General features: G+C 38.7%; 1 protein-coding gene across 1 annotated transcript in view; it reads left to right on the top strand.

The window, feature by feature from the left end:
- Positions 1-26631, top strand: part of LOC145720263 (CUB and sushi domain-containing protein 1-like) — an 861742-nt gene that overhangs the window by 329634 nt on the left and 505477 nt on the right. Inside the window, exon 2 of the mRNA XM_081812882.1 lies at positions 4248-4464. Coding sequence (XP_081669008.1) covers positions 4248-4464 — 217 coding nt within the window. The remainder of the gene's footprint in view (positions 1-4247; positions 4465-26631) is intronic.

Raw genomic sequence — 26631 nt, 5'->3', positions numbered from 1 at the left:
ATTTTCACTAAAAGATTAAAATTATCTGCAGATTACTTCAGTGCCCTTAGGAAATATAACTTACAAAGTACTTAAAATAGATGCCCGCTGAGCAATATGTTAATGTGTGACTATGTTTACAGTATTTAAAAATGTATCCATCAAATTTTTTCCAGTTAAAATAATCTGCTTATTTTAAGCTGTTTTTAAGGTCCACATTTAAATGGAGAAACATAGATTTAAGCCATATAAAAAGGAAACATTTGTGAAATATTTGAGTTTTCTGTAGCAGGCCATTAGAGTATAAGAACCAAGAGGGAAAATCATATAAGGGAGACAGGCAGAAATCTTTGCTGGGAACACTTGAGGAAGAACCCCAACCTTGGTATTGGCCAATAGTGGGGCCACAGGCCAGACCCATACTCGATGCGTGACGTACGTAAATTCAGAGATGTATGCGACTGTTGTGTGTACTCTACATACATTCATCTGTAGCTGTATTTTATTTAACTGAAAGAACTTTTTGCTATTAAAGCAATCTTTCTTTCAGACATACCTTACCAAGATACCTGAAGTAACTTCTGGTATCAGTGGAGGACGTCATCTATAAGTTATTTGCATTCATTAATTATAATCACTCTACATCCTGGGATTAACCACTTGGAGAGTAATTTTAGTTTAATTATAGGTGGTGTTAGCCATTACGTTTGGAGTGTGTTATGAAGCTCGAACCCCAGACAGATCATAATGATGCTGAGGTCCACAACTTCACAGTAATTGTTATTAAAGAGATGTCTTTCCATGCAACAGTAGTAGATTTTGAATTACCCTCAGGAGCTCTAGTCAATACTATTGTAGTCCTAATGCTTAGACAAATAATTATATTCACATGCCATGTGTGTTGTTGTTTTTAAGTAAGAGTCGAGATGATTTAATGGGACAGAAGACAGTGAGTAAATCGCTGCCAAGTTCACATTCCCTAGTGGGACGGAAAGTTGCATGGTGTAAAGCAGGGTGGGGTCGTTGCTCCTACAAAGAAAGACCAATGAAATAGGGATTTTTTTTGTTGGTTTGGTTTTTTTTCTGTAGCACAAAATGTTACTTCCTTATACCTCTTGAATCGGTGCTGGCCCAGACGAGAAAGCGGTCAGGGCTGCCAAAGGATTTCCATTTTATGATCCATTTGTTTCTCCAATTTTAGAAAAACCCCACTCTGATTCTGAATCTCCAGCTGCCTGTAATCATTGTTTTTCTATTCTATTACCTTTTCCTTACTGATTTGTGAGGCTTATTTATCATATTATGAACATGCTATTTGTTGAATACAAACATCCCCGTGTTTCTGTTTCTTTTTCTTTCTTTCCTTTTAGGAGTATTACTTTTTGTGTTCTATTTAAGAAGTCTTGGCTTACCCCACAGTTAAGAAGATTTTTTATGTTTTTTGTTTGTTTGTTTGTTTGGAAGCGTGATTGTTTTACAGTTCACATTTAGGTCTGCAATTCATAAGGAATTGATGTTTGTGTGAAATGTAAGGAAGGGATGGAGGTTTATTTTTCCCACCTGGATATCCAGTTGGCACAACCATCTACTGAAAAAACCATTCTTTTTGTAGTGCACTGCACCTTTGTTATAAATCTAGAGTCTATATCTCCATGAATTTGTTTTGGGACTTTCTACTCTGTGCCATTGTCTATGTTTCTAGGTTTGTACCAATTAAACACTGTTTGGATTATTATAGCTTTATAATAAGCTGTGATCTTTAGGAACATAAGATCTCCAGTTCTGTTCTTCAAGGTTGTCCTGGATATTCTTGGTCCAGACACCTGCATCAGAACTGATCTGAGGCATAGGGAGTTGAAAAGACCCTACATTGTTTGGAATGTGCAGCCAAGCCTGAGAGTTACTTGTCTAACTTTTGAGCAGTTCCTGGTGTTTCTGCCAGGGCCTGTGGAAAATTCTATCTACTGATCAAATGTGACTCATTCTTCAAAATGCACTTTACTAATTGGGACCCACTGCAGCCTAAATGTTATTCCACGGAGAAAATCTTAATATCTGATAATCTGGTTCAGCGTCATGGGTCTGTAATAGTAACTACCTTCCAGAGGACACTTTTTCTCTTGATTTTTTTTTTCTTTCCTCCAATTTATAATCAAGTCTTCACTTTTTGATTTACTGTGAAGCAAGAACCGCTAGATAAACCAGAAAAGCTATTTTTCTTTAAAGACCTTTCAAAACCCCACAGCTTTGATATCTACTTGTTACAGTGTTATTGTTAGATTTAAATTTAGTGGAAAATGGGCTTCTTAATAGTTCTTTGTTTTAAACTCATAAATCCCTTTCATTAAATCTTTTTTATTAAGGTTAGCAAACTCCCACCAGCCTTTGATAATATTCCTGTGAAAGACTTGACTCTCTGAGAGCGACTATTGTATTTTTTTTAACATGTAAAATGTATTTGCGAATAATCTCCCGTTTGCAGTTCAACAGTAAAAGCTGAGATAATACTTGTATTCAGATATTTACACTACATATAATAATCTGAGTGGGCCCCGATCCCTCCCAAACTTTCTTATATTCCTTCTGGCAAAACATTTAAATACACTTAAGCACAGAGGTGGGAAATGTCCAGATGAAGAAGAAAAGAAAGCCTGTGGGCAGGTTTCAGTGGGTACTTACTAGCTAGCCCCAGGCAGAGGAAAGGCTAGAAGGATTCTATAGGGGTTACTTTGTTTCCTCCCATGATGGTGATATTCACAGTTAAAGTGATTAAAATGTGTTCATTAGGGCAGTCCAAACCGCCGGTCTGTCCTGACCTATTCATTCGGGCTAGTTGACACACACATCGCCGTGGCAGGCTCACGAGGAGAAGAAGTCACAGAATAGGGCATGTGTAAGCCACAGCGGGAACCGGGCAACTCAGGAAACCCGTTTACTCACTAGATTCCTGGTTTATTACAAAGGATATTAAAAGATACAAATCAACAGCCAGATGAGATGCACAGGGCAGCATCATTCATGCTCACCAACCTAGAAGCCCTGTGAACTCCTTTCTTTTTGTGTTTTTATGGAGACTTCATTACATAGTTATGATCGATTAATAGGTATCATTGGCCACTGGCTATTGATCTAACCTCCAGCCCCTGTCCCCTTCCAGGAGGTCATGCGGGTGGGACTGAAAGTTCCAACCCCTCTAATCACTTGTTTGTTTCTCCTTGCAACTGACCCCCAACCTTACATGCTTCCCAAAAGTCCTCTCATTAACATGACACAAGACACTTTTTTTTTTTTACCTCCCGTAGGAAATTCCAAAGGTTTTAGGAGCTCTGTGTCAAAGGGGACAAAGACCAAATATATATTTCTTATTATACATCTTATTATAAACCACCACATCACAAATGTCGAACAGTAAGAGCAATCCTAATACAACCTATTAAAAGGAAGTTAGAATAAGAAGGGGGAAGAGAGTGTGGGATGTTCTGCACCCTGCTTAGGGAAGCCTGACTCTGAGCCTTTTCTTCAACGGCATCTGTCACAGGGATATGCAGTCACCCTCCCCTGCCAACCTCTGAATCCCGCCCATGGGAACAGGAAGACCCTGATGGAGGGAAGGTCCCTTATTCTGATGGGCTGCTCCTTAATTTTTGCATAATTTCATTTCTCTTGTTTTATGCCTTTTATTTTGAACTGGGTAGATCTCTGCAGTCTTGTTTTATTCTTTGGCTTTATGAGACTTTGCCAGTGTAGGTAGAAATCGATAGTTTGAATACTGAGTGTGGTTTTCCCTAATCATTCATGTTGCTTCAGGTTGCTTCAGTCATTTGGATATACTAATATGTGTGTATGTGTGTGTAGTTTTATAATGGTTATTTGATCTGTCAATGTAGTTTCTCTGAGCAAGGAACTTAAAGGCATCCAGCATGATGCTGGGGCGGATAATTGACACCAAATTTGTTTCACGAATATGGCAGGTGGGTGTCAATGAAGATATATTTGAAAATTACAGAAAACGTTTTTTCTCAAATTTCTAATATGAATTCCTAAGTTTGTATATTTTCCTTCTTTGCCTTCCGCCCCGCCACACACACGCCTTTTAGCACTGGGGAACACTTTTGCAATTTATCATTCAATATTTGTGCACGAAGGGTCACAAAATAAGTCATTATAAAAATCGGCCAACTGGTTGGAAATTAAGAAAAAAAGTCACAGGGAGTAAAGATAGGCCAAAATAATATGCTGTTTTTTTTTGTGTGTGCTTTCTTTTTCAGGTCAGAACTGTGGTGGTTTAGTCCAGGGTCCCAATGGCACCATCGAGAGCCCAGGGTTTCCACATGGTTATCCAAACTACGCTAACTGCACCTGGATCATTATCACAGGAGAACGTAATCGGATACAGCTGTCATTTCATACCTTTGCCCTTGAAGAAGATTTTGATATTTTATCGGTGTACGATGGACAGCTCCAACAAGGGAATTTGAAAGTGAGGTAAAGTATTGACTCTTTATACTACAGATTAGGTAGCACTGTTGGACTTAGATTCTGGAAGTCAATTGGAATTATTTGAATTTAATTATCAGAAAATGTTAGTTACAATAAAAAGTAGGCTTTTGTGGACACTTTTTTAATACTTAAAAGCAATCATTGTCTTCCTTTATAGACATCAAATTGTTGCAGATCTGTAAAACGGTGCTGTCAAGGTAATTCAAGTAAGGTTACAATACACCATTGTTTTTAAGCAACTGTGGATTTGAGAGAAAAGTCACAAAGAGAAATGCATGTGTACAGTTCAGAGAACAACAAAAGGAACTTTTACATTGTCAGAGAATACACTGAATACAAAGAGTCTGGGAAGTGGGTGGGATAAAAACATGAAAGAACACTGAACTCTTTGGAGAATTTTTGGTTCACACAATCATAATATATCCCATTCCCCATTAGTTTTCTCTTTGATCTATGATCTTTACCATAAAGAAAGAACAAATATTTTCTGGGATGATTTTAAGTTACATTTTTTTTTCCCATTTATCAGCAAGAAAAAAAATTGTGCCTGTAGAAGTATGTCCATTTTTTTTTAAATTTGTCAAAAGAAAGAGGAATGTCCCTTTCAAAGAAATTGGAATTTCTTAGGTAAACTTATGAACATTTAAAAAAGGCAAAAAAAAATAAAAAAGGCAAATAAGGCTTTATCCTCTGGTTTTAAAATTCTGTACCAATTAGAGATTGTTTGTTGAATATATGAAGTTTTGTAGAAAAATTTTTTTTTTAAAGATTTTATTTATTTATTGGAGAGAGAGTGAGTGAGAGAGAGCATGAGAGAGGGGAGGGTCGGGAGGGTCAGAGGGAGAAGCAGACTCCCTGCCGAGCAGGGAGCCCGATGTGGGACTCGATCCCGGGACTCCAGGATCATGACCTGAGCCGAAGGCAGTCGCTTAACCAACTGAGCCACCCAGGCGCCCGATGAAGTTTTGTAGAAAATTTGACAGTGGGCAGAAGAAATTGTACTGAAATGGTACTGTTGCTATTGTCAGCAGAAATACACACAAATCACACACTTAGTATTTTATTTTGTGGATTGAGAAAAGTCTCCAACCACAGAAACTTGTACATCTAGTTAATATATTAATATAGTAAGGTATATATAAGTTTAATATATTGAATATATAATGATATACTTTATTTGCACTCCCTTTATGCATTTTCAGATATACAACACCTTTTGGTTTTTCTGGGTCATTTACAGTATCTGTTGTCTGTTTTTAGAAACTCGTTTCCGCTTTTCCTTTTTGTCATATATTGCACTCAACTATGTCCTTTAGGAATTACTTAGGTAAACTTTCTCCTGTCTAACACGTATGGCCCTACACTTCGGATGTTTAAGAAAGTTTCTATGAATATAATCCTTGGTACTATGATGCAAGATTTCTTACCCACTTCCTGCCTTTCTAAAAATTAGTTATTTACTAGTTTTTATTCCAAATAAAGCACGATACTAATGGTGGTATGTTGTAACAATAGAATTGTAATAAAAACTGCGAGGACTTATTACATAAAAAAAAAAAATAGAGAATCCAATATATTTGAATAGCATCATATGACTCTTTTTTAAAAGTAATTCTTTCTCTTTCCATTAAGAAAATTCTCCGCATGTACTCTTTAAAAATACTTCTTTGTCAATATTTCCATTTCCTAATTTATCTTAAAATTTAAAAATATTTTTATTTTATTATATATTTTATTGATAATGTTTTATAATTATTATAATTTATAATTTTATTATAATTCCTATAATTCTGTCTTATTCTAAAGGAAACCTTCTTAAATGTCGATTCCCTGTCTTTAAACAATATATGTCCTTATGGTGACATTACTAGCACTTTATTATGTTAACTATAACGTTAAGAAAACAACATTCCTACCATCTTCAGTATTTTAACAAGATCATCAGTGGAAATATTAAGGTTGGAATAACAAGATTCATTGTATTTTATTTCAGTGAATAGTATATAAATTGGCATCAGTGCCTCTAAGAACTTTATAAATATAGGTGAATTATATGTATGACATCATGACTTTTTTTACTGACTTAGATATTTTTACTAGAGAAAGCAAAGCAAGCAAGGCTGATAAGAAAGAACTCCTTGGGTTCACATAAATTACTCAGTTACCTCCAATTTTTTGTTTGAGACAGAGAACAAATATTTCATATTTCTGCCTGTTTCCAGTCCTAAAGGTGAGGAAAGGTGAGGTGCTTTCATCTATTAAATTGTATAACCTATCTTGTATCTCCATACTTAGAATGCCTTTATGTGGACTGTCTATTATGGACATAGGGGAGCTCTTCTGGGCACGGAAGTAACCATGCTAGGTGTCATTACACAAGGAGGCAAAGCATATCAGAAACAGAATGCCATGGACTGCTAAGTGTTAGGAGTCTTTACTCATATAACGTTTTGGATAAATAACGACATGAAATAGAAACGTGAGCATTGTTAAGATGGTTGCAACATTTCCACACTGGCTGATGGCAAAGCAGTTTCAAATAGTGTCAAATTCTAATTAACGAGGTGGGGGAGCTTCTAGTCTTCTTGCTTGCTACCTGATTCCCACTAGATCTTGAAAAGGTTGTCTAGTTCTCGAACGTATCCAGCTCAACACTGACAGTAGCTCTGGAATTCTAAGGATGTTTTCTAAGAGGACTGATGTTTGCCCTGACCCACTGAGCTGTCACAGAAGTTCTTAGAGCCGTCCTGGTCTGAATTGTTTCTTCACCGCTGCACAGAAACTGTTCTTAGTAGTTCAGCATGTGCACTAACAAAAAATAATAATTGTTTTATTAAAGAACTTGAGAATTTTTTTTTAAAGATTTTATTTATTTATTTGAGAGAGAGAATGAGATAGAGAGAGCATGAGAGGGGGGAGGGTCAGAGGGAGAAGCAGACTCCCTGCTGAGCAGGGAGCCCGATGCGGGACTCGATCCCGGGACTCCAGGACCATGACCCGAGCCGAAGGCAGTCGCTTAACCAACTGAGCCACCCAGGCGCCCGAGAATTTTATTATAAAGAAATTTCATATGTTTAACCACAGTAAAGAAAATTTTTCCAAATAGTATACGATTTAGATTTAACAACTAACAGAATTTAGAATGTGGAGGTTAGGATTATTGATAAGCATGTTGTAATTTCACCTGTAGTGAAGACTGACTGTATTATTTACCCTATATAAGAAAAAAAGTCTTTAAAGTAAAAAAACAAAGCAAAACAAAACAAAAAAACCAAAACAAACAACAACAACAAAACCCAACACACAATTTATGTTATCATCTTGGATTATTTATATAATTCAGACAAACATATATGATGTGCACCTCCATCAATAAATTCAATTTTAACATGTAGCTATTGAAAGGTAAATTAAGGCTTCTCTTAAAAATGTTGACTCAAAATTAGAAAAAGAAAGCTGCTCTTTGAGGGGAGCCTGACTGGCTCAGTGGGAAGAGCATACAACGCTTGATCTCTGGGTTGTGAGTTCAAGCCCAGCATTGGGTGTAGAGATAGCTTAAAAATAAAAAAAAAATCTGCTCTTTGAATTACCTAGACTTAAAACTAGTGATTTTTATGACCTGTCACTGACCTGTCACATTATCGCTATTTTTTGAATCCTTGCCCTTTATAAACTCTGCCCCCTCTCTTACTTTTCAAATTCCCACAAGTGTCCAACCATGTAGTCATAAAATCTTACATTTTATATTTTGCAACATCTCTTCATTGCCACAACCTGTTTTGATCCTCACAGAAGCTGCTCCAGTGAAGGACCTTGTTCTATCTTAGAGGGGGCTTTTGGTTGACCAGTACACCAAGACAGTGACATTCCCATCCTGGGCTCACACCTCCCCATCCAGAAACATTCACTGCAGTCCTGTTCTCTTCTACACTGCCAGTAATATGAACATTTCTGGAAACATGACCCTGATATTGAAGGAGTTCCGTAACCTGACCCCTAACTATATTTCTGACCTCCAGTCTCTTGTATTCATTTCTAATTGTCTTTGTCTAGTTGGGCTGTTATCACAGAACACCAGACCCTGGATGGCTTTTAAAAACAACAGACAGGGGCGCCTGGGTGGCTCAGTCGTTAAGCCTCTGCCTTTGGCTCAGGTTATGATCCCAGGGTCCTGGGATGGAGCCCCGCATTGGGCTCCCTCCTCAGTGGGGAGTCTGCTTCTCCCTCCCCCACTCCCCCTGCTTGTGTTTCCGCTCTTGATGTCTCTCTCTCTCTGTCAAATAAAGAAATAAAATCTTAAAAAAAAAATAAAAACAACAGACATTTATTCCTCATACTTCTGGAGGTTTTAAGTCCAAGATCAAGGTGTTGGCAAATTAAATGTCAAATGAAGGACTGTGTCTTGGTTCATAGATGGTAAACAACCATTTCCTATGTCCTCATGTGGCAGAAGGGCCACAGTAGCTCTTTAGGGTCTCTGTTATAAGGGCATTAATCTCATTCATGAGGCCTCCCCCTCATGCCCTAATTACCTCCCAAAGGGCTCACCTTCAAATAGTGTTACATTGTGTTAGGATTTCAACATATGCATTTGGGAGAGGGGTCATTGTCTACAGCCCTATTTATTATTTAGTTGAATGGATCTGTGGGTTATTCCTTGATCTGATCTTATAAGAGAATATGTTTATCATCTCTACTTCCTCATCCTTCCCTCTGCTCTCCTAAATGATACCCTACTTCCAAAACCCACTTCGCATTATACCTATTTTGGAAAATTCTCCCTGTGCATACCACATTAAAAAAAAAAAAAAACCCTGCAAAGTTTCATTTTTTTCTAAGCTCCTTTAGCACTTTCCACTAACATAGACCCTGAAGGATATGCTCCTTTGAAATTATACTAGCTCTGATGTTGCCTGTTGTTGGGGTTGTACATCTGTGTTGAATATGTCAAGTAGAACATATGTCCTCTGAGGCCAAGACATGTATCAGGAATGTGTCTTCTCTGGTGATGATGGATATGTTCACTTATATCTCTCTCCTCTGGATGAGCATAAGTTAATTGTCTAAGAGAGAGACTGTTATCCAGTAAGTGTTCTCTAAATATGAAGTAGTGAAGTAGTGTTTCTTTGTCACCAAATCAGAAAATAATTGAAGTTGGCATCGATCTCCAACTGTGATAACATTATAATATCAAACTTGGAGTAGAAATCTCATTATAACTTCAATAAACAAATAAAAGTGAACCTATGGAGGGAAATTGTGCCATGCATATGTGGGAAATCAGAATATATTATTCCACAATTATTGTAGAGTACAAGAAAATAGCTTTGGCAGTGATCTTGACTCTCCTTCTGTGACTTATACAAGATTATCCCTTGTTTTCTGCAATGATGATAAGAAGTTAGAGATTAATGTGATAGGGCTATCCAAATAAAGAGATGAGTTTTCTCCAGTTTTTTTTTTTTTCTTCACTGTAATCCTGTGTTTGAATGCATTAAAATCAGCTAAGAAACTCGTTGATATTAGCTGTATCTGGTGATGTTTAGAACTTGAGAACTTTGAAGGGCTAAGAAAGGGTTTTGATTGCATTCAGATTAGATTAGCCTAGAGATCTATCAATGCCTAAATTCTGCCTTTCTGTCCCCCATTGCTGGTATGAGGTCCCGACGGAGCCACTCACAGATCAATAATTAGATAAAAATCAAAGCATCATTTTATTTTTAGCTTGGCTGGTGACTAATGCTCCAATTAAGACTCCAATAAATGTAGTGCAAAGTGGGTGTAAGAGATTCTACAGAGATTAGAGTCCCATTCTAACACCAAACTTGTGTCTTGACACCATATCATATTCAGCCACCCTCATGGTCAAGAACAGAAGGATGGCCAGCCTGACCACACCAGCACATGGCAAGGGAGGGCCTAGAGAAATGGGTCTTGTAGCTGGGGTGGAAACTCTACATGAGAGCCCACTGCCCAGAGGTGATGGGTCAGGCCACAGAAGCCCAGAAACCCAAGCAGTGCTTGCATGTCTGATTCAATAGAATCTCCTACCTTAGTGAGGACCCTGCAGAGAAGCTGAGGGAGACAGTGGTGGTGCCTGGTCCTTTTGTAAAAACCTATCACATTCCCAGAATTATGTGAATTTGTCAGCTGTGTCCACTACTATGTATACAGATTTTAGGTGATGAAATAAAAAATAATTGTTTCTGATACATCTTCCCAATTTCCTTTCTCAGCATATGCTTTCCCTTTCTTTTTCTTTCTTTCTTTCTTTCTTTCTTTCTTTCTTTCTTTCTTTCTTTCTTTCTTTCTTTCTTTCTTTCTTCTTCCTTCCTTCCTTCCTTCCTTCCTTCCTTCCTTCCTTCCTTCCTTCCTTCCTTCCTTCCTTTCTGTCTTTTCTCAATATATGCTCTAACTTAGCAACTCATAGGCAAGGTCAATGCTTATTGGGTAAGGAATAGGTTTTTGTTTTGTTTTGTTTTTTGGGTTTTTTTTTTTTTTTAATTGGCTGTCTGCAGTGGATTAGCATGGAAACCAGAAATTCAAGGATGAGATTGAGGCCTGAACACTTATATCTAAATATCTCTATCTCTATATCTACATATAATACACACACACACACATATATAATATAGCTGATTTTAATATGTAGCTTTTGTTGAGACCAACTATATTATTTATATGTATGTATGTTTGTAAGACTTATTCTTATTAACAAAAATGATGAAATTGCTAGTACATAGAAATCCCAGAGATAAAATAATGAAGCATTTAAGGGAGATAGGCAGAATTATGTTTGCAATACTACAAGTAAGTTTTCACATGTATTTGCATTCCAACCCTTAACCTCTTCAAGCTCTGGTGATTTTTTTCTGCAGTAGCCAAACACTGATGGTTCATTTCAATATCTTGCCACTTTGAAAGTGGCAAACTTTATTCATATGGTCGGAGAAGTCTTTTGGATCATCATAAATATGTGTGTGTGCAAATTTCCCAAAACTCCCAACACCTAGGACATTCCCCTTATAAACATGCAGACATAGGGAAAAGCATTTCAAGTTTTAGAAAGAGAACAGATGACAAGAAGACTAAAAATGGTTGGCAACAGGATTCCATGTTCAGCAAAGATATTTTGTGGTATTGGTCATGGGAACCTGAAAGTAGGCATGATTTCATAAAATATAAAATCTTATCTTTGCCACTTAATAACAGAAGAAATACATTGGATCACAAATTTAAATATTAATGGAAAAAACAAAAATACCGGAAAGAAATTCTTCAGGACACATTATTTAGAAATCATGAAGAAAATGGCTGAAGAATTTGACTTCCTAAAATTTAAAATCCAAAAGCCAAATGATAAATTGAGAAAAAGAATTCACAACAGGTATGCAAGACAAAGAGCTGATGTCCTTCACTGATAAAATACACTATCAGAACTATCAGGAAATAAAATCATTTAATTGAAAATCTGGTAAAAATATGACCAAAGAGTTCAAATATAAGAATTTCATGGCAATCAGTATAACTAAAGCCAATTAAAATAATTATGAAAAATAATATCTCACCATTCTGAATGGCAGCACTTTACATGTTTTGACAAGTTAGAGTTTTTAAGGATCATTTCAGATATAAATTTTGAAATTTCTCTCAAATTGAAAAACTCATTCAGCAAGGCTATGCTATGAGTTTATTCTACAAATATACCTCCAAATATAACAAAATGTATGTAAAGGAATATTTATGGGTGCATTTTGATAATACGGAAAAAATCAAGATTGTCTATCTTTCCACAGAGACTAAATAAGAGTATAAATGTAATATAGCACAGCACTAAATTAGTAAATGCGATCTTTAGTGGCTGATATGAAGAGATCTCTATATTTTAAACTTACAGTATTAGAATGTCCAATTTCTCTAAATACCTTACTCTCTTTAACAGATGATGTTTAATACGTCATAATTAAACACCTTCAATGGAGTCCTGGATGATGGTGGGATCTCAGGAATCTCTTCCTTATATATAATTGCCGACCTCTGTAGTGACTTCAGTGGGGCTGTAGGAAGCTAGACCAAGGGCATGAACCCAGCCCAAGGTCTCCCAGAGGGCGTCTGCCAGCTAGCTGTAATCAAGAGAAAATGCTGTCTTCATCCTGAAACACTGTGGCTGCTGAGTGTCCCTGCCAGCCCTAGGAGAGGAATGTTGTTCTGTTCTTGTTTTTGTTTTTTGTTTTTGTGAGTATCTGTTTTCTGTCTTTGGAATTCTTGTAGAAGCAACTACATCTATGTCTATGCCTATCTCCATGTTTTTCTCTATCTCTAACTCAATTTCTTTTTTTTTATTATGTTATGTTAATCACCATACATTACATCATTAGTTTTCGATGTAGTGTTCCATGATTCATCGTTTGTGCATAACACCCAGTGCTCCATGCAGAACGTGCCCTCTTTAACACCCATCACCAGGCTAACCCATCCCCGCCACCCCCCTCCCCTCTAGAACCCTCAGTTTGTTTCTCAGAGTGCATCATCTCTCATGGTTCGTCTCCCCCTCCAAATCCCACCCCCTTAACTCAATCTCTTTCTATCTCTACCTATCTCCATCTCTCCGTCTCTAGTGTGCGCTCTCTCTGTGTCTAATCTGTATCTATATTTATATCAGTGTTTCCCAACCAGGAGTGACTTTATGCCCCAGGGGACATTTGGCAGTGTCTAGAGACATTTTTGGTTGTTACAACTGGGTGGGGGCACCGCTAGAATGTAGCCGGTATATTACAGAGATGTTGATATATATCCTGCAACGCACAAGACGGCCTCGCAGGACAAAGAATTGTTCATCACAGAGTATCAGTAATGCTGTGGATAAAAACCGCCTGATTTAGAGCACTATAGCATCTATGAAAGCCATCGATGCAAACCATCTATAGCTATAACCATCAACATCTGTGTCAGTACCTATAACTCTCTACATCGTTTTACTACCAAAGGACCCAAGCCAAAAGAGGTACAACAGAACTCGCCAAGCCTGAGAGACACTTACTCTCTGCTGCGCAGAGGGAGCAGGCAGATTGCAGGTCTAATTGGAGTGAATAGAAATGATGGTGTCACTTGCAGAATTTTGTCAGCAAGGAAATGGGATTTCCACAGTATGAGACATAATCAGATTTCACCGAAAATCATGTTCGCATTCTCTCTCAAAAGATAATACAATTATTATATTTTTTAGTCCTTGGTTTCCTGGAAAAGGAATAAAAGTGTCAAAAGGTCAGTTAGATCCTGACTTTTACTCTTCTTCATGGTAGTGAATCTGCAAAACTAGTTTTGTCAGATGGCTCACCGGGAAGATATCCATCCTGATAAGCAGTAAGGAGCAATGAATAATCAGATTTCTACAAATTTCTTGTTTTTATGGACTTTATTTTTTTATTTAATTTAATTTTATTATGTTAGTCACTATACAATACATCATTAGGGGAAAAAAAGATTTCTACAAATTTCCGAGATTTTAATGAGTCTTACGTAGGTGGCCAGATTAGTAGTTGAATGACTTGAGGTTTACCTTCTCCCTCCTCTCATTGTTTTAAATATTTGGATAGCACAGCCAGGGCCGATATATCATTATATCCTCTACAGCAGCGAAGCCCCCAGAATACACTCAACAAAAGCATTTTAATTCAATAATACTAGTTGTTCATAAGATATTTTTAATGGAATGGATGCTCTGTGTAAAAATCTGATAGTTATGGGGCGCCTGGGTGGCTCAGTCGTTAAGCGTCTGCCTTCGGCTCAGGTCATGATCCCAGGGTCCTGGGATCGGGCCCCGCATCGGGCTCCCTGCTCAGTGGGAAGCCTGCTTCTCTCTCTCCCACTCCCCCTGCTTGTGTTCCCTCTCTAGCTGTCTCTCTGTCAAATAAATAAATAAAATCTTTAAAAAAAAAAAAAATAAAAATCTGATAGTTATGTACTTTTAACTCACAAAATTATTTTTTAAAAGGATAGAAAATTTCTTAGAACCTGAAGCAATTCTTTCTTTTACTATAATAAACACAATGACTCTCCCTTTGCTATAAATATGATTTCCTTTGTATCTGAATTTACTAAAAATAATCAACAAGGTAAATATTTATCTTAGAAGGAGACTTACTTCAAATTTTGAAATGTTACTCTTAAAAAACTGCGGTAGTTTTGACAGACATTTTCAAGTTTGTGCATTTAGGCAGCCAAGAGTATGATAAATACAAATTGTGTAAACAATTAAAAGTATTTATAGCCCAAAGCCTTTAAACTTAGAAGATGCTTTCAAATAAGGCTTTCCAGGAGCAGAAATAGAGGATCCTCTTTCTTAAACCTCTTGTTTTTTTCTGGCTTAGATCTCTCTTGCTTCCCTCATAGCATCTGGAATATTAACGGAAGCAGAATTGAGAAATCTGCCCACAGCTTCCAGGTTTGTGAATATAAGTGAATAAAGCCTTCAAATCTTTTCTCTGGGGCATTCTTTGCCCTGGAGGCCGAGGCAGGCTGGGGAGGGTCTTTACATGAGAGGGGGGGGGCGGTAAAACTTGCCAGTGCCAACTTCTTTGGAAGGATCTGGAGCCTTGCCCTCCTAGTGCCCCTGAGGTCCCTGACCCTAATTGGATTTTCTTGGCTTCTCGCCCTGAGCCCCAGTTTCTGTGGCCCCTGTCTGACAACCACCTTAAGATCAGACAATTTCGTCTCTGCAGCTTAGTCTCAGCCCAACTTCCCAAGCCCTAAAAGGTATTGATCCTGCACTAAACCCTCAAACAGAAGCTTTAGGGTCATCACTATTGTTCCACTATTCCTTACCGCCATATACTTTATAACCAACCTCCGTTCCTCTTTCCTTTAGAAACCACTCATATAAAAGCAGAATGTGCGTGGCTGGCTCCCTGCTTCAAGGACAGTCACCAGTGAACAGGGTGTATATGCACATCTAGAGGGAGACTTGGAAGGGGTAGGAAAGCCCGCAAGTGAATGTTTCATACAACCCCTAGCCTTTCAGCCCAAGGAGGCAAACGGACATAAATAAAATCCTGTCCTCCTCTAAGCTTCTAAACATGTCTTCCCTAATCAGAAAACTTCTCAGTTTCTCCCAGGAGATACACGGACCCTTCATGGCATCCTCTCTGACCATAGTATCAATTCTTACAGGTCCATGATCATCCCATCTAAAATGTACCGAGCTTATTCAGAATAGGATACAGATACACAAAGCGGAGTATTTTCTTGCTTAGGTTTTAATGGTTTTCACACTCTATGTGCCTATGCATTGTAAAATATTTTTTTAGATTAGATATTTCTAAAACGGCAAATGCTCGGTATGTATAGTGGGTTTTGTGTGTGTGTGTGTGTGTGTGTGTCTTTTAAATCTCGTAGAGTTAGGCAAATATTACTTTGAAAAGTAGTGCTGGATGTGGGGAGAAAGCAAGCAAGCAATATGTAACTTTCAGAGGGAAGAGTTGAGAGTATTGACTGGTACTGCACTGTACATAGTTACTTTCAAATACAATGTATGTTGCTCACACAGGGACCTTGAACGGATCATTTAAGCTTTGCACTGAAACTGTACCTTCTATGTGAGACTTTACCATCTGGTATAATAAATGTGTTTTCATGATTTAGGAGAAAATATGCATCTCTTTATAAGTAAGTGATGATTAATGGATGTTATTCTCCAGACTGCATGTTAGTGACGCCTTCATTTCTTGATGTTCTAAAATAATGGGCATTCGTGTGCATTTTCATTCAAAATGCACAGCCAGAGGCATGGGTTTTTTTTTTTAGAAAAGCTCTCAGCTCGATGCCAAACAAGGGCAGAGTTGAAAAGGTTGAAGGACATTGAGGAAAGAGCTACAGTAAAGGAAGATTAACATTCTTAGAGGGGCTGGAAGGCAGTGCTTAAGCAGCAGGTGGAACGTGTGCTGTTGATCAGGCTCGTTTCCTTCCATAGCCGATTCCTTTCTCCCATTCTCCTTGGCGTGTTGGCATCACAGTTACGTTCCGCCTGTGGCATCCTGTCTTACCCCCACCGCTCAGAGCACTTTCTCTTTCCAAAATTCCCTCTCAGGTTTCCCATTTTCTCATGATCTCAGTAGCATAAATAGCAAGCAACTTGAATGAAGAATAAAGCAATGATGATAAACTCATTCATTCCAAGTTGTTAATTTATAACAATTGCCATTATCTTCCATTATCATAATTCAATTTTAAAAAAGAGTGCCCAGGGCCTGAACTGCAGGTCGCCCCCAGGGGAAGTGGGACAGGGTAAGGCAGGTGTTATTTTGACTTCGAGGTCTGATTGCCATGTGCTCACCAGACAAGGGTCACAAGTTCATAGGGCTGCTGGGGTCAGACCGAGGATGTAAATGAGTGAAGCAGATGGGGTGTAAGACAATAGTAAAAGAAACTGTGGTGAAAGGGAGAATCAAGGTCCAGGTAAACGTAGCGGCTGCTACCCACCTTCCACCCACGGTCGCCAAGTAGAAACGTGGGCCTTCTCCAATGTGACCAGAGCTTCCAGCTGATCCACGGCAGTTTCCAGTCAATGCTTCATTATGTGAAACTCCCTCATTTGTAAGATGCAATGCAGGCCACCTGTAGAACGCCCAAGATTCCCTCAAGACCCGGCTTCTTCAACTTAAAGAGTGGTCCAGGCAGCCGCTCTGCAGGTGATAATGCCTAGCAAACCCCATCCGTCCTCTTCCTGCTCCCTCACCAGGAGCCACACATGCACCTGCAGCCTCCGTCTGCGCCCTGTTTGCCTTCCTGGGAATGTGCAGCAAGGCCCAGTCCGTGGGTGTCCCCCATGGTTCTCAGAAGGTGGAAGAGTTCCTGCGGGCGGGCTCCAGGGAAGAAGCCAGCTCTGGGTCCCAGGGTGTGGCAGTTGGGTTGAGTCAAAATGGAGAGCAATGCATTGAGGCTACTCTACTGGAGAAGCCCCAGAAACAGGCGGTGATGGTCTCCTCGGACAGCTTCCAGACTCTTCACAGATACTGCGCAGAAACGCCCCAGGATGCAAGTGAGTGCCTAGGTTTTGTTCTGTGTTCGTGTATGTTTGAATGCATTGGCTTGTTTCTTGTTTTCTGCCCATACAAGCCTAGTTCTTTCTGGAAAGCAGTGTCCAGGATGGGGAGCCCAAGGGGCTGAGGACGAGCTGGGCTTCTGGTAGCTCGGGCCAGATTTTCCCATGGACCCAGGTCGTGTTGGGAAGGCCATTTCATTCAGTGGGAAAGCTGAGGGTCTGGTGTGAGACCGTCCCCTCTGTCATAGTCGGAAGACACATCTCTGTCTGAGAAGCTGGTATGTGCCTGAGCAGGACGGGCCAGTTTCCTGCCAGCACCCTGTGGTACTCGATATGGGTGTGCCCCAGCCATTGCTGAGCCGGGGTGCCCTCTCTTTTAGCTGTTGGGGGGCCGTGCAGATGAGGGTGACATGGCCTGAGGTTTGTCTGGCCACAGGGGCAAGGGCGTGTTTGGAAAGCGGGGAACTCTGGTCTGGAGGGTGAGGAAAATGGAGGATGGCTGCGGAGGGGTGTTTGATCGTACCCAGAGATGATACAATGTTTTATCGGGTGGGCCCCCCTACAGGTCATTTGCCGGCCCGACGCCCATTATTTTCCAATTAAAAAAAAAAATACAGTGCAAGCCAAAGGAAATGCTTTTGTGTGGTAACAGCTTGCATCCTCTGCCCTAGAAAGTTAATTAACAATCACAGCCTTGTTAAATCCACATGTTGGTCATTCCAGAGTGATGAGTCGAGGCATCCACAAAACACATGGCCCCAAAGTAGCTTACAACTTTCTAGAGTTCAGTTACCTCGGTTTGAAAATTGGGAGATTTGATAAAATCTCAAAGGTATTCTGCAGACTAGAGCTCACCTTTTTCTGTTCTATACCTTCTGTTGCGATGATATGGTTTGATATGTCAACGGTGTATTCCTATGTTGCCCGTCTCTTTAACTGAATAAAGTTTGTATAATTGTTAGGTAGTTGGTTTGCCAAGTTTTTCTGAAAACCTGCTATTTGGGTTTCCTGAATTAGAACTCTGGTATGTAAATAGCCCAAATTACGTTGGATGTATTCTAGACTTCTTTACACAAGAGCTGGAGACTGGATTTTGAAAACTAGATTGACAAATGATTCCTTTAATTTTTCACATCTTTCTTTAAGCTTTATTTATTTATTTTAGAAAGAGAGAGAGCAGGGGAAGGGACAGAGGGAGAGAGAGAATCCTAAAGCAAACCCCCACAACCCTCTTAAGCACAGAGCCCGATGTGGGGCTCAATCCCACGACCCTGAGATCATGGCCTGAGCAGAAACCACGGGTTGGACGCGTAATGGACTGAGCCATCCAGGCACCCCTCATGCTTCTTTTGAAATATAATAAAGAATAAGTTGTATATACTGAAAATGGAAAACTGGAGTTCTCCTATACCACCATAAAATGTCATCACAAATACTTCTGTTACCCATGAAAATGAAAATGTTATTGTGCCCGTTTGTGATCCATCCTGCTTTCTACCCTTGGTTTCCAGGCAACCACTAATTCATTTTGACTCTGTGGATTCGTTTGCATTTGCTAGAATTTTATGTAGATTGAATTATGTGCCATGTATGCTTTTTTTTTTTTTGCTTATTTTTTACTTAGTCCTTTTAAAGATAAATCCATGTTTCTCTGTGTAACAATAGTGCATTCTTTTTTTTTTTTTTTTAAGATTTTATTTGAGAGAGTGAGCAGGAGCAGGGGCAGGGGCAGAAGGAAAAGCAGACTCCCTGCTGAGCAGGGAGCCTGATGTAGGGCTCAATCCCAGGACCCTGGGGCCATGACCTGAGCTGAAGGCAGACACTTAACTGAGGCACCCAGGCACCCCAATAGTGCATTCTTTTTATCACCAAATAGTATTCTATTGTATGGATATGCCATATTTATCCCTTGTTGATGAACATGGGTTTGTTTCTCCCCCCCCCCCCCCAGTTTTTAGCTATTAAAAATAAAGTTCCTGTGGTCATTTGGCAGATGTTTTAATTTCTGTTGGGCAGATACCTAGGAATGGGATGGATGGGTCACAAGGTAGGTTTATGTTGAACTCCTGAGGCAATGGCCACAGAGTTTCCATGGGCTTTACCATTTTACATTCATTCCCAACAGTAGTTATGGATTATGGTTACTCCACATCTTTGCCTGTATTTGGTGTGCCCACCCTTTTTAATTTTGGTCCTTCTGATGGGTGTGTCAAGGAGTGTCTTACTGTGGTTCGATTTACACTTACCTGATTACTAATGATGTTAGTATCTTATCATGTACTTACTGGTCAACTATCTTCCTCTTGTGAAGTGACTGTTAAAACCTTCCACTGACTTATGTTATAGATAATTTCTCCCAGATACATTCTCTTAATGGTATATGTTGAACAACAAACATTTTTAATCTTGATAAAGTTCAATTTATCAGTATTATTTTTTATGGAATATATGAGAACATTTGCATACTCCAATACCACAAATGTTTTCTTCTAAAGGTTTAATAGTTGTGCTCTTCATCATAGATCTGTGATCTATTTGGGGTTAATTTGCATATATGACACGAATTAAGGTTTTATTTTATTTTTTTTAAAGATTTTATTTATTTGACAGAGAGAGAGAGATCACAAGTAGGCAGACAGGCAGGCAGAGGGAGAAGCAGGCTCCCTGCTGAGCACAGAGCCCTATGCGGGGCTCGATCCCAGGAACCTGGGATCATGACCTGAGCTGAAGGCAGATGCTTAACCATCTGAGCCACCCAGGCATCCCACGAATTAAGGTTTTAAATTCATCTTTTTTGCATGGAGATATCCAAATGTTCCAGCACCATTTGTTGAAAAGACTATGATTTTTACAAAGTTAACTTTTTGTGTATGGTGCTAGGTAAGTGTAGATGCTCATTTAAAAAAAAGAATTAAATATTCAGCTGGTCTAACATTTGTTAAAGACTTCATTTCCCTTCATTGAAATGAGTTGACACCATTGTTGAAAATCAATTTCTGATATATATGAGGGACTTTTTTTTTAATGTTGTTTGTCTTTTTGTTGAATTAATCATTGTAATACACAGTAAGTCATGAAGTCAGGTAAAGTAAATGCTACAACTTTGTTTTTTTTATTATTCTGTTTATTCTGGGCCCTTTGCATTTCATAGATTCATTTAGACTCAGCTTGTCAATTTCTATAAAAATTTCCTCGGGATTTTGGTTGGGCTTGCTTTGAATCTATATAAATAAATTTGAGAAGTTTTGCCATTTTAATAATAGTTTTCCAATACATGAATATGTAAAATATCTCACCATTTATATAGGGTTTCTTTTGTTTCTTTCAGAATGTTAAATTAGATGTATTCCTACTACTTTTAATGTTTTGTTATCATAAATGCCATTGTTTATTATATTTCATTTTTAATTGTTTGATAATATGTAAGAATCTTTTTTTATGTTAATGTTGTATCCTGTGACCTTCCTAAATACAATCACTAGTTCTAGTAGCTATTTTGAAGTTTCGCTGGGATCTTAATGTAAATAATCATATCATCTATAAGGGGGGCGATTTTACCTCTTCCTTTTGGCCTTTTATCTTTTAAGGTTTATTTATTTTTATTTTTATTATTTTTATTTTTTAAAGATTTTATTTATTTATTTGACAGAGAGAGACACAGCAAGAGAGGGAACACAAGCAGGGGGAGTGGGAGAGGGAGAAGCAGGCTCCCGCAGAGCAGGGAGCCCGATGTGGGACTCGATCCCAGGACCCTGGGATCATGACCTGAGCCGAAGGCAGACGCTTAACGACTGAGCCACCCAGGCGCCCCAAGGTTTATTTATTTTTAGAGAGCGTGTGCGTGGGTGAGCGAGGGGGGAGAGGCAGAGGGAGAGGGAGAGAGTGAATCTCAAGCAGACGCTGCACTAAAGGTGGAGCCCAATGTGGGGCTGGAACCCAGGACCCTGAGATCATGACCTGATCTGAAATGAAGAGTTGGACACTTAACAGATTGTGCCACCCAGGCGCCCCCGGCCTTTTCTTTCTCATTGGGACTGTCTTGAAGTGGATAATACCTTCAGTACTGTGTTGCCTAGCAGTGATAAATGAGCACCTTTGCCTTGGCTCTGAACACAGAGGGGAGACGAAGACCAGTGCAGATGACGTTGCTTGTCCTGCTTCCCAACATACTGCCTCTGGCTTCCAAATCAGCCCTTCTCTGTCAGCTCTGTGGTGCTAGTTACGTGTGCCATGAACAGTGGTCCTTGCCAGCTCGCACCATTTGAGCTTACCCAGTTGCTGCAGGGGCTGAAAGAGGAAGGTGCATTTCCTACTGGTTCCAGGGCGCTCGTAGCTTCCTTCTGTGTCCCCTGATGGTGGGCAATCTGAGGGTGGCCAGTTGTGTCATCTTGCTAGAGTTTGGCTGGCGGCCCCCACGGTGACTTGCCGGAAAGATGCAACAGATCTCCAGCAGGCACTTCCCTCCTTGACAGCTCTCAGCTGTGGGACTCAGCAACAGCTTCCACTGTCCCGTGGACCACCAGACCTTCTGTCCCCAACAAGTTCTCAATCTCTGCTCAGGAGGAGGACTTTCTTTTTTCCCCTTTCTTCCCTGGGTACTGTGTCAGCCTTGAAAATAAAGGCTACTTTCCTGTTATTCCTGAATCCGTCCTCTTTACCTCTCTTTGTACGAAATCCTCTGCTAATTAATCATTTTTTAAAAGATTTTATTAATTTGTGGGGCGCCTGGGTGGCTCAGTCGCTAAGCGTCTGCCTTCGCCTCAGGTCATGGTCCCGGGGTGCTGGGATTGGGCCCTGCATCAGGCTCCCTGCTCAGCGGGAAGCCTGCTTCTCCCTCTCCACCTCCCCCTGCTTGTGTTCCCTCTCTTGCTGTGTCTCTCTTTGTCAAATAAATAAATAAAATGTTAAAAAAAAAAAAGATTTTATTTATTTGGAAGAGAGAGAGCGTGCGTTCAGGAGCAGGGGAGGGGGGTAGAGGGAGAAACAGGCTCCCCACTGAGCTGGGAGCCCTACAGGGACTCCATCCCAGGACCCCGGGATCATGACCTAAGCTAAAGGCAGATGTTTTACTGACTGAGCCACCCAGGGGCACCATTTTTTTTCTTTTTGTCTCCCCCACTCCCCAACAACAAAAAAAAGATTGAGTAAGCTAAGACACTTGGACTCTTATAGTTCAGATGACACTCATTAAAGTCTCAAAGTTATTCAGGGTAATAAGACATAGTACTTCATAAATATTAAACCAAATTCAGACTTTTTGCTTCTTAACACAAAATAATGCTCATTCAAACACATTTTGCAAGAAACAATGCTTGGACATTAATTACTCTTTAATACAAATTCTCCCTGTTCAAATTACTGGAGGAGTTTCGATCTCATTATTGGAACTTGACTGATAAATTGAGTATACATTTTTTCATAAGTGTTCTTTATCAGTCTAAGAAGGTTTCCTACTATTTGCTGAGGGTTTTGTTATAAATGTGTTTAATTTTGTCAACTGCTTTTTCTGCATCAGTTGAAATGGTGGTACTTTTTCTTTCCTTTATATATTCATATGGTCAATTATATTGATTAGCGTTTAAAATGTTAAGCCAATTTTGCATTCCTGATGAAGTCTATTTGGTCATAAAATACTATCTATTTATATACTGTTGGGCTTGACTTGTTTTATTTTATTTTATTTAAATTCAATTAGTCAGCATATAGTACATCATTAGTTTCTGACGTAGTGTTCAATGATTCATTAGTTGCCTGTAACACCCAGTGCTCATCACCCACGTGCCCTCCTTAATGCCCATCACCGGGTTACCCATCCCCTCACTACCTCCCTTCTGTAACCCTCTATTATTTCTGAGTCAAGAGTCTCTCGTGGTTTGTCTCCCTCTCTGATTTCTTCCCATTCAGTTTTCCCTCCCTTCATAGACTTGTTATATTTTATTATGAATTATTATGAATTGATTATTCAATTCATTATGATTATTATGAATTGTGTGTCTATACCCATGAGTGTTGTGGTTTGTAATTCTCTTTTTTGGGTAACTTTTTTCAGGTTTTGCTAGAAGGGTAAGGGCAAGCTCGAAAAATTGAATAAAGCAGTGTTCTCTGGCCTCTGTTTCTCAGAAAGTTTGTGTTATTTTGATGTTATTTCTGACAAAATTCACAAGGAAACATCTGTATCTAGAGTTTCCTTTCGTGAATCTGTTTTAAAAAATACTTCTGAGATTTAGAACATTTCAGATTTTTTTTTTAAAGATTTTATTTATTTATTCATGAGAGAGAGAGAGAGAAGCAGAGGGAGAAACAGGCTCCCAAGGAGCAGGGAGCCCGATGCAGGACTCGATCGCAGGACCCTGGGATCATGACCTGAGCCGAAGGCAGACGCCCAACCATCTGAGCCACCCAGGCGCCCAGATTTTTGTATTTCTTATGTCAGTTTTGGTAAATTATATTTTTCAAGATATTTATCCACTTAATGTCCATTATAAAATGTGTTGGTACAAAGTTATTAATAGTATTTTAAATTCTCTTAATGTCCATATAATCTGTGGTGATAAATCATTTTTAATTTTTGATATTGGTGATTTGTATTCTTTCTAGATAAGAGTTTGTCAGATTTATTTCCCCCCCCAAAGATACTTTGGCTTATCTATTTTTTTCTTAATTTCACTTATTTCTTTTATTCCCTTCCTTCTTTTTACGCTGGATTTATTCTGTTCTTTTTCCAGCAATTTAAGTAGAATGTAAGGTTACAGATTTAGCTCTTTTATATGATAAAGATTTCCCTCCAAACACTATATTACCTGCATTCCATACATTTTGTAGTAATTCGGTTAAAATATTTTCTATTTTCTCTTATGATTTCATCTTTGACATGTAAATTATTAAAAAGAATAGAGTCTGAGTTCAAGGGGCTTGGGGTTTTCTAGCAATTTTATTGCTATTGACTTCTCATCTCTATTCTAGTGAGAGAATATATTCCGCATGATTTGTATCCTTTCAAAATCACTGAAACATATTTCGTCTTTTTTTCACTGTGCAGTAGTTTTCCCAATCTTAGCTATTAGTAAATGGAGGAAAGCATCACACATGACCATTTAGTAAATTTCAGCCTCTGGGCAAGCCACTTAACTTTCTCAGGTCATATAAATATTTTATGCATATATGTGCATATTTTATGTAAGCATACATATGGATATACATCTATAATCTATTTCTTAGAAAAGACTTTTATAGAATACCTGTTATTAACACATTTAATTTTATTCAGTATTTGGTGTTTCAAACATTTCTGTATATTGTCTTCAATTCTTTTCTGAACACCAAACACAATAAGCATGGGTTTTTATAGACCTACTATTACCAAAGGGAAAACTTATATTTTCATAACTAATGATATAATTCTGTAAATATGAATATGAATAGCAAAACTAATTCTATTAATAAGGATTTAATTCACCCATAGTGATTATAATTTAATAAAATGTGTATGTAAAATAGTGTTTATGAACACATAATTATGCCTCTTTTTGTATTCTAGGCAAATTTTCCAGTGTATAAATGTAAATCTGTTATTAATATTTAACATTTAGATCTGATTGGCATAGTGCTAATGTTTATGCTATTATTTGTCCTTAAATGAAGCAAATGGCTTTTTTTTTTTAATGAAGTTATTTAATTCCAAGTGAGATGTGTTCTGCAACTAACCTACACAAGACACTGTTAAGTTATGTAGACACCAAGATTATTAGAACATGCCTGGTTTTCCAGGAGCTTTCTCTTGAGAGAGAAAGAAGACGTTATTAAAGCAAGAGAACAGCAGCCTGCAGATCTTTTTAAAGTAATGTCTTTGTTACTTAAATGACATGGAGTCCCACATGGCTAGAAGAGGGTGGGAAATGTGCCTGGCTATATTCGGTAGACCCATCGGGAATACTTGGCATGCATATGCACGATGCAATGAGATTTAGCGTAGACTCTGGACTTGGGTTACAGCTGCGGGGGTTGGTAATGCTCCAGCCCGATGGGCTGTTCTGGGTGCTATCTGCACCATGTATGACCATCGCCCCGAGCACCACACGTGCTTGCTATTTCATGGGAGGAAAGACAAACACTCAGGACGGAAAAATCAGTCTTGATGCTAAACATTGCCAAACCCTGAGTGACAAATTGAAATTCAGTTCATTTGGGGCATGCTAGGTAGTAGTGTTAATTTTATAATATATTGTGAATGTATTATATTCAGCATTAAAACATATCAATAATTAATCTTTGAAAAACTGATAATGTAGATACTCTGCTGCCTCCCCCAAAAAGAGTAAGGGGGGAAATCATTAATTTTTCTTTTATGAATTAAATCCAGGGCAGAAGACTAGTGAAGTTCATCAAGGTTATTTATCATTGAATATTTATTTGGCAAATGCCTAAGCAGTTAAGTAGGCAAATCCTTTTTGAAACAGAATTGCATTATGTTATACTCCTTCTGGTATTACTGAAACTAGTGTTATCTCTGCTAGAAATACAATAGATTTGTTCGTGTGTGTGTGTGTGTGTGTGTGTGTGTATGAATTAATTCATTCTAGCCAGCTATGTCTATTCCATTACGCATACTCTTGTATTTTAAATTACATAGATTAAGGGTAGGGTAATAAAAACGTCCTGTAACATTTTCTCTGAGAAGGGAAATCAGAAATACATTTTGGGCTTTGCAGTGATACCAGGAAGGCAGTGACCACATTCCTACCCCCTCCCCCATTGTAAAAACAACAAGGTGGTCCATCAACTGCATTTTAGATCTACTAGTTTAGCTACAGTAATGCCTGATTGAGACACAGTAAATAACTGCTTCCCACGGCAATGCTTCTGGCTATGAAGCTCAGAAAAACTTCAAAAACCTGCTTCTGTTGGATATGAGTGAGGCCTATGCAGGAGATAAGAAGATTCCAGAAATAAATATACACATAGAGTTGAAGAAAACCCTATCCTGAGATTTTTGCTTGGTTCCCGACCAGAATATAAATTAAGCTTTAGCTCTGTAATAGCACCATATCTGAGTCTTGCCCACTCTTTTTTTTTTTTTCCTTCTGCTAAAGACCTCTGAAATATTTCTGCATCTT

Source organism: Leptonychotes weddellii, chromosome 2 (assembly GCF_054177405.1).
Source record: "Leptonychotes weddellii isolate Sample4059 chromosome 2, ASM5417740v2, whole genome shotgun sequence".
Classification (NCBI taxonomy): Eukaryota; Metazoa; Chordata; class Mammalia; order Carnivora; family Phocidae; genus Leptonychotes; species Leptonychotes weddellii.
Note: the sequence above shows the minus strand (reverse complement) of the source record. Positions and strands in the feature narration are given on the sequence as shown.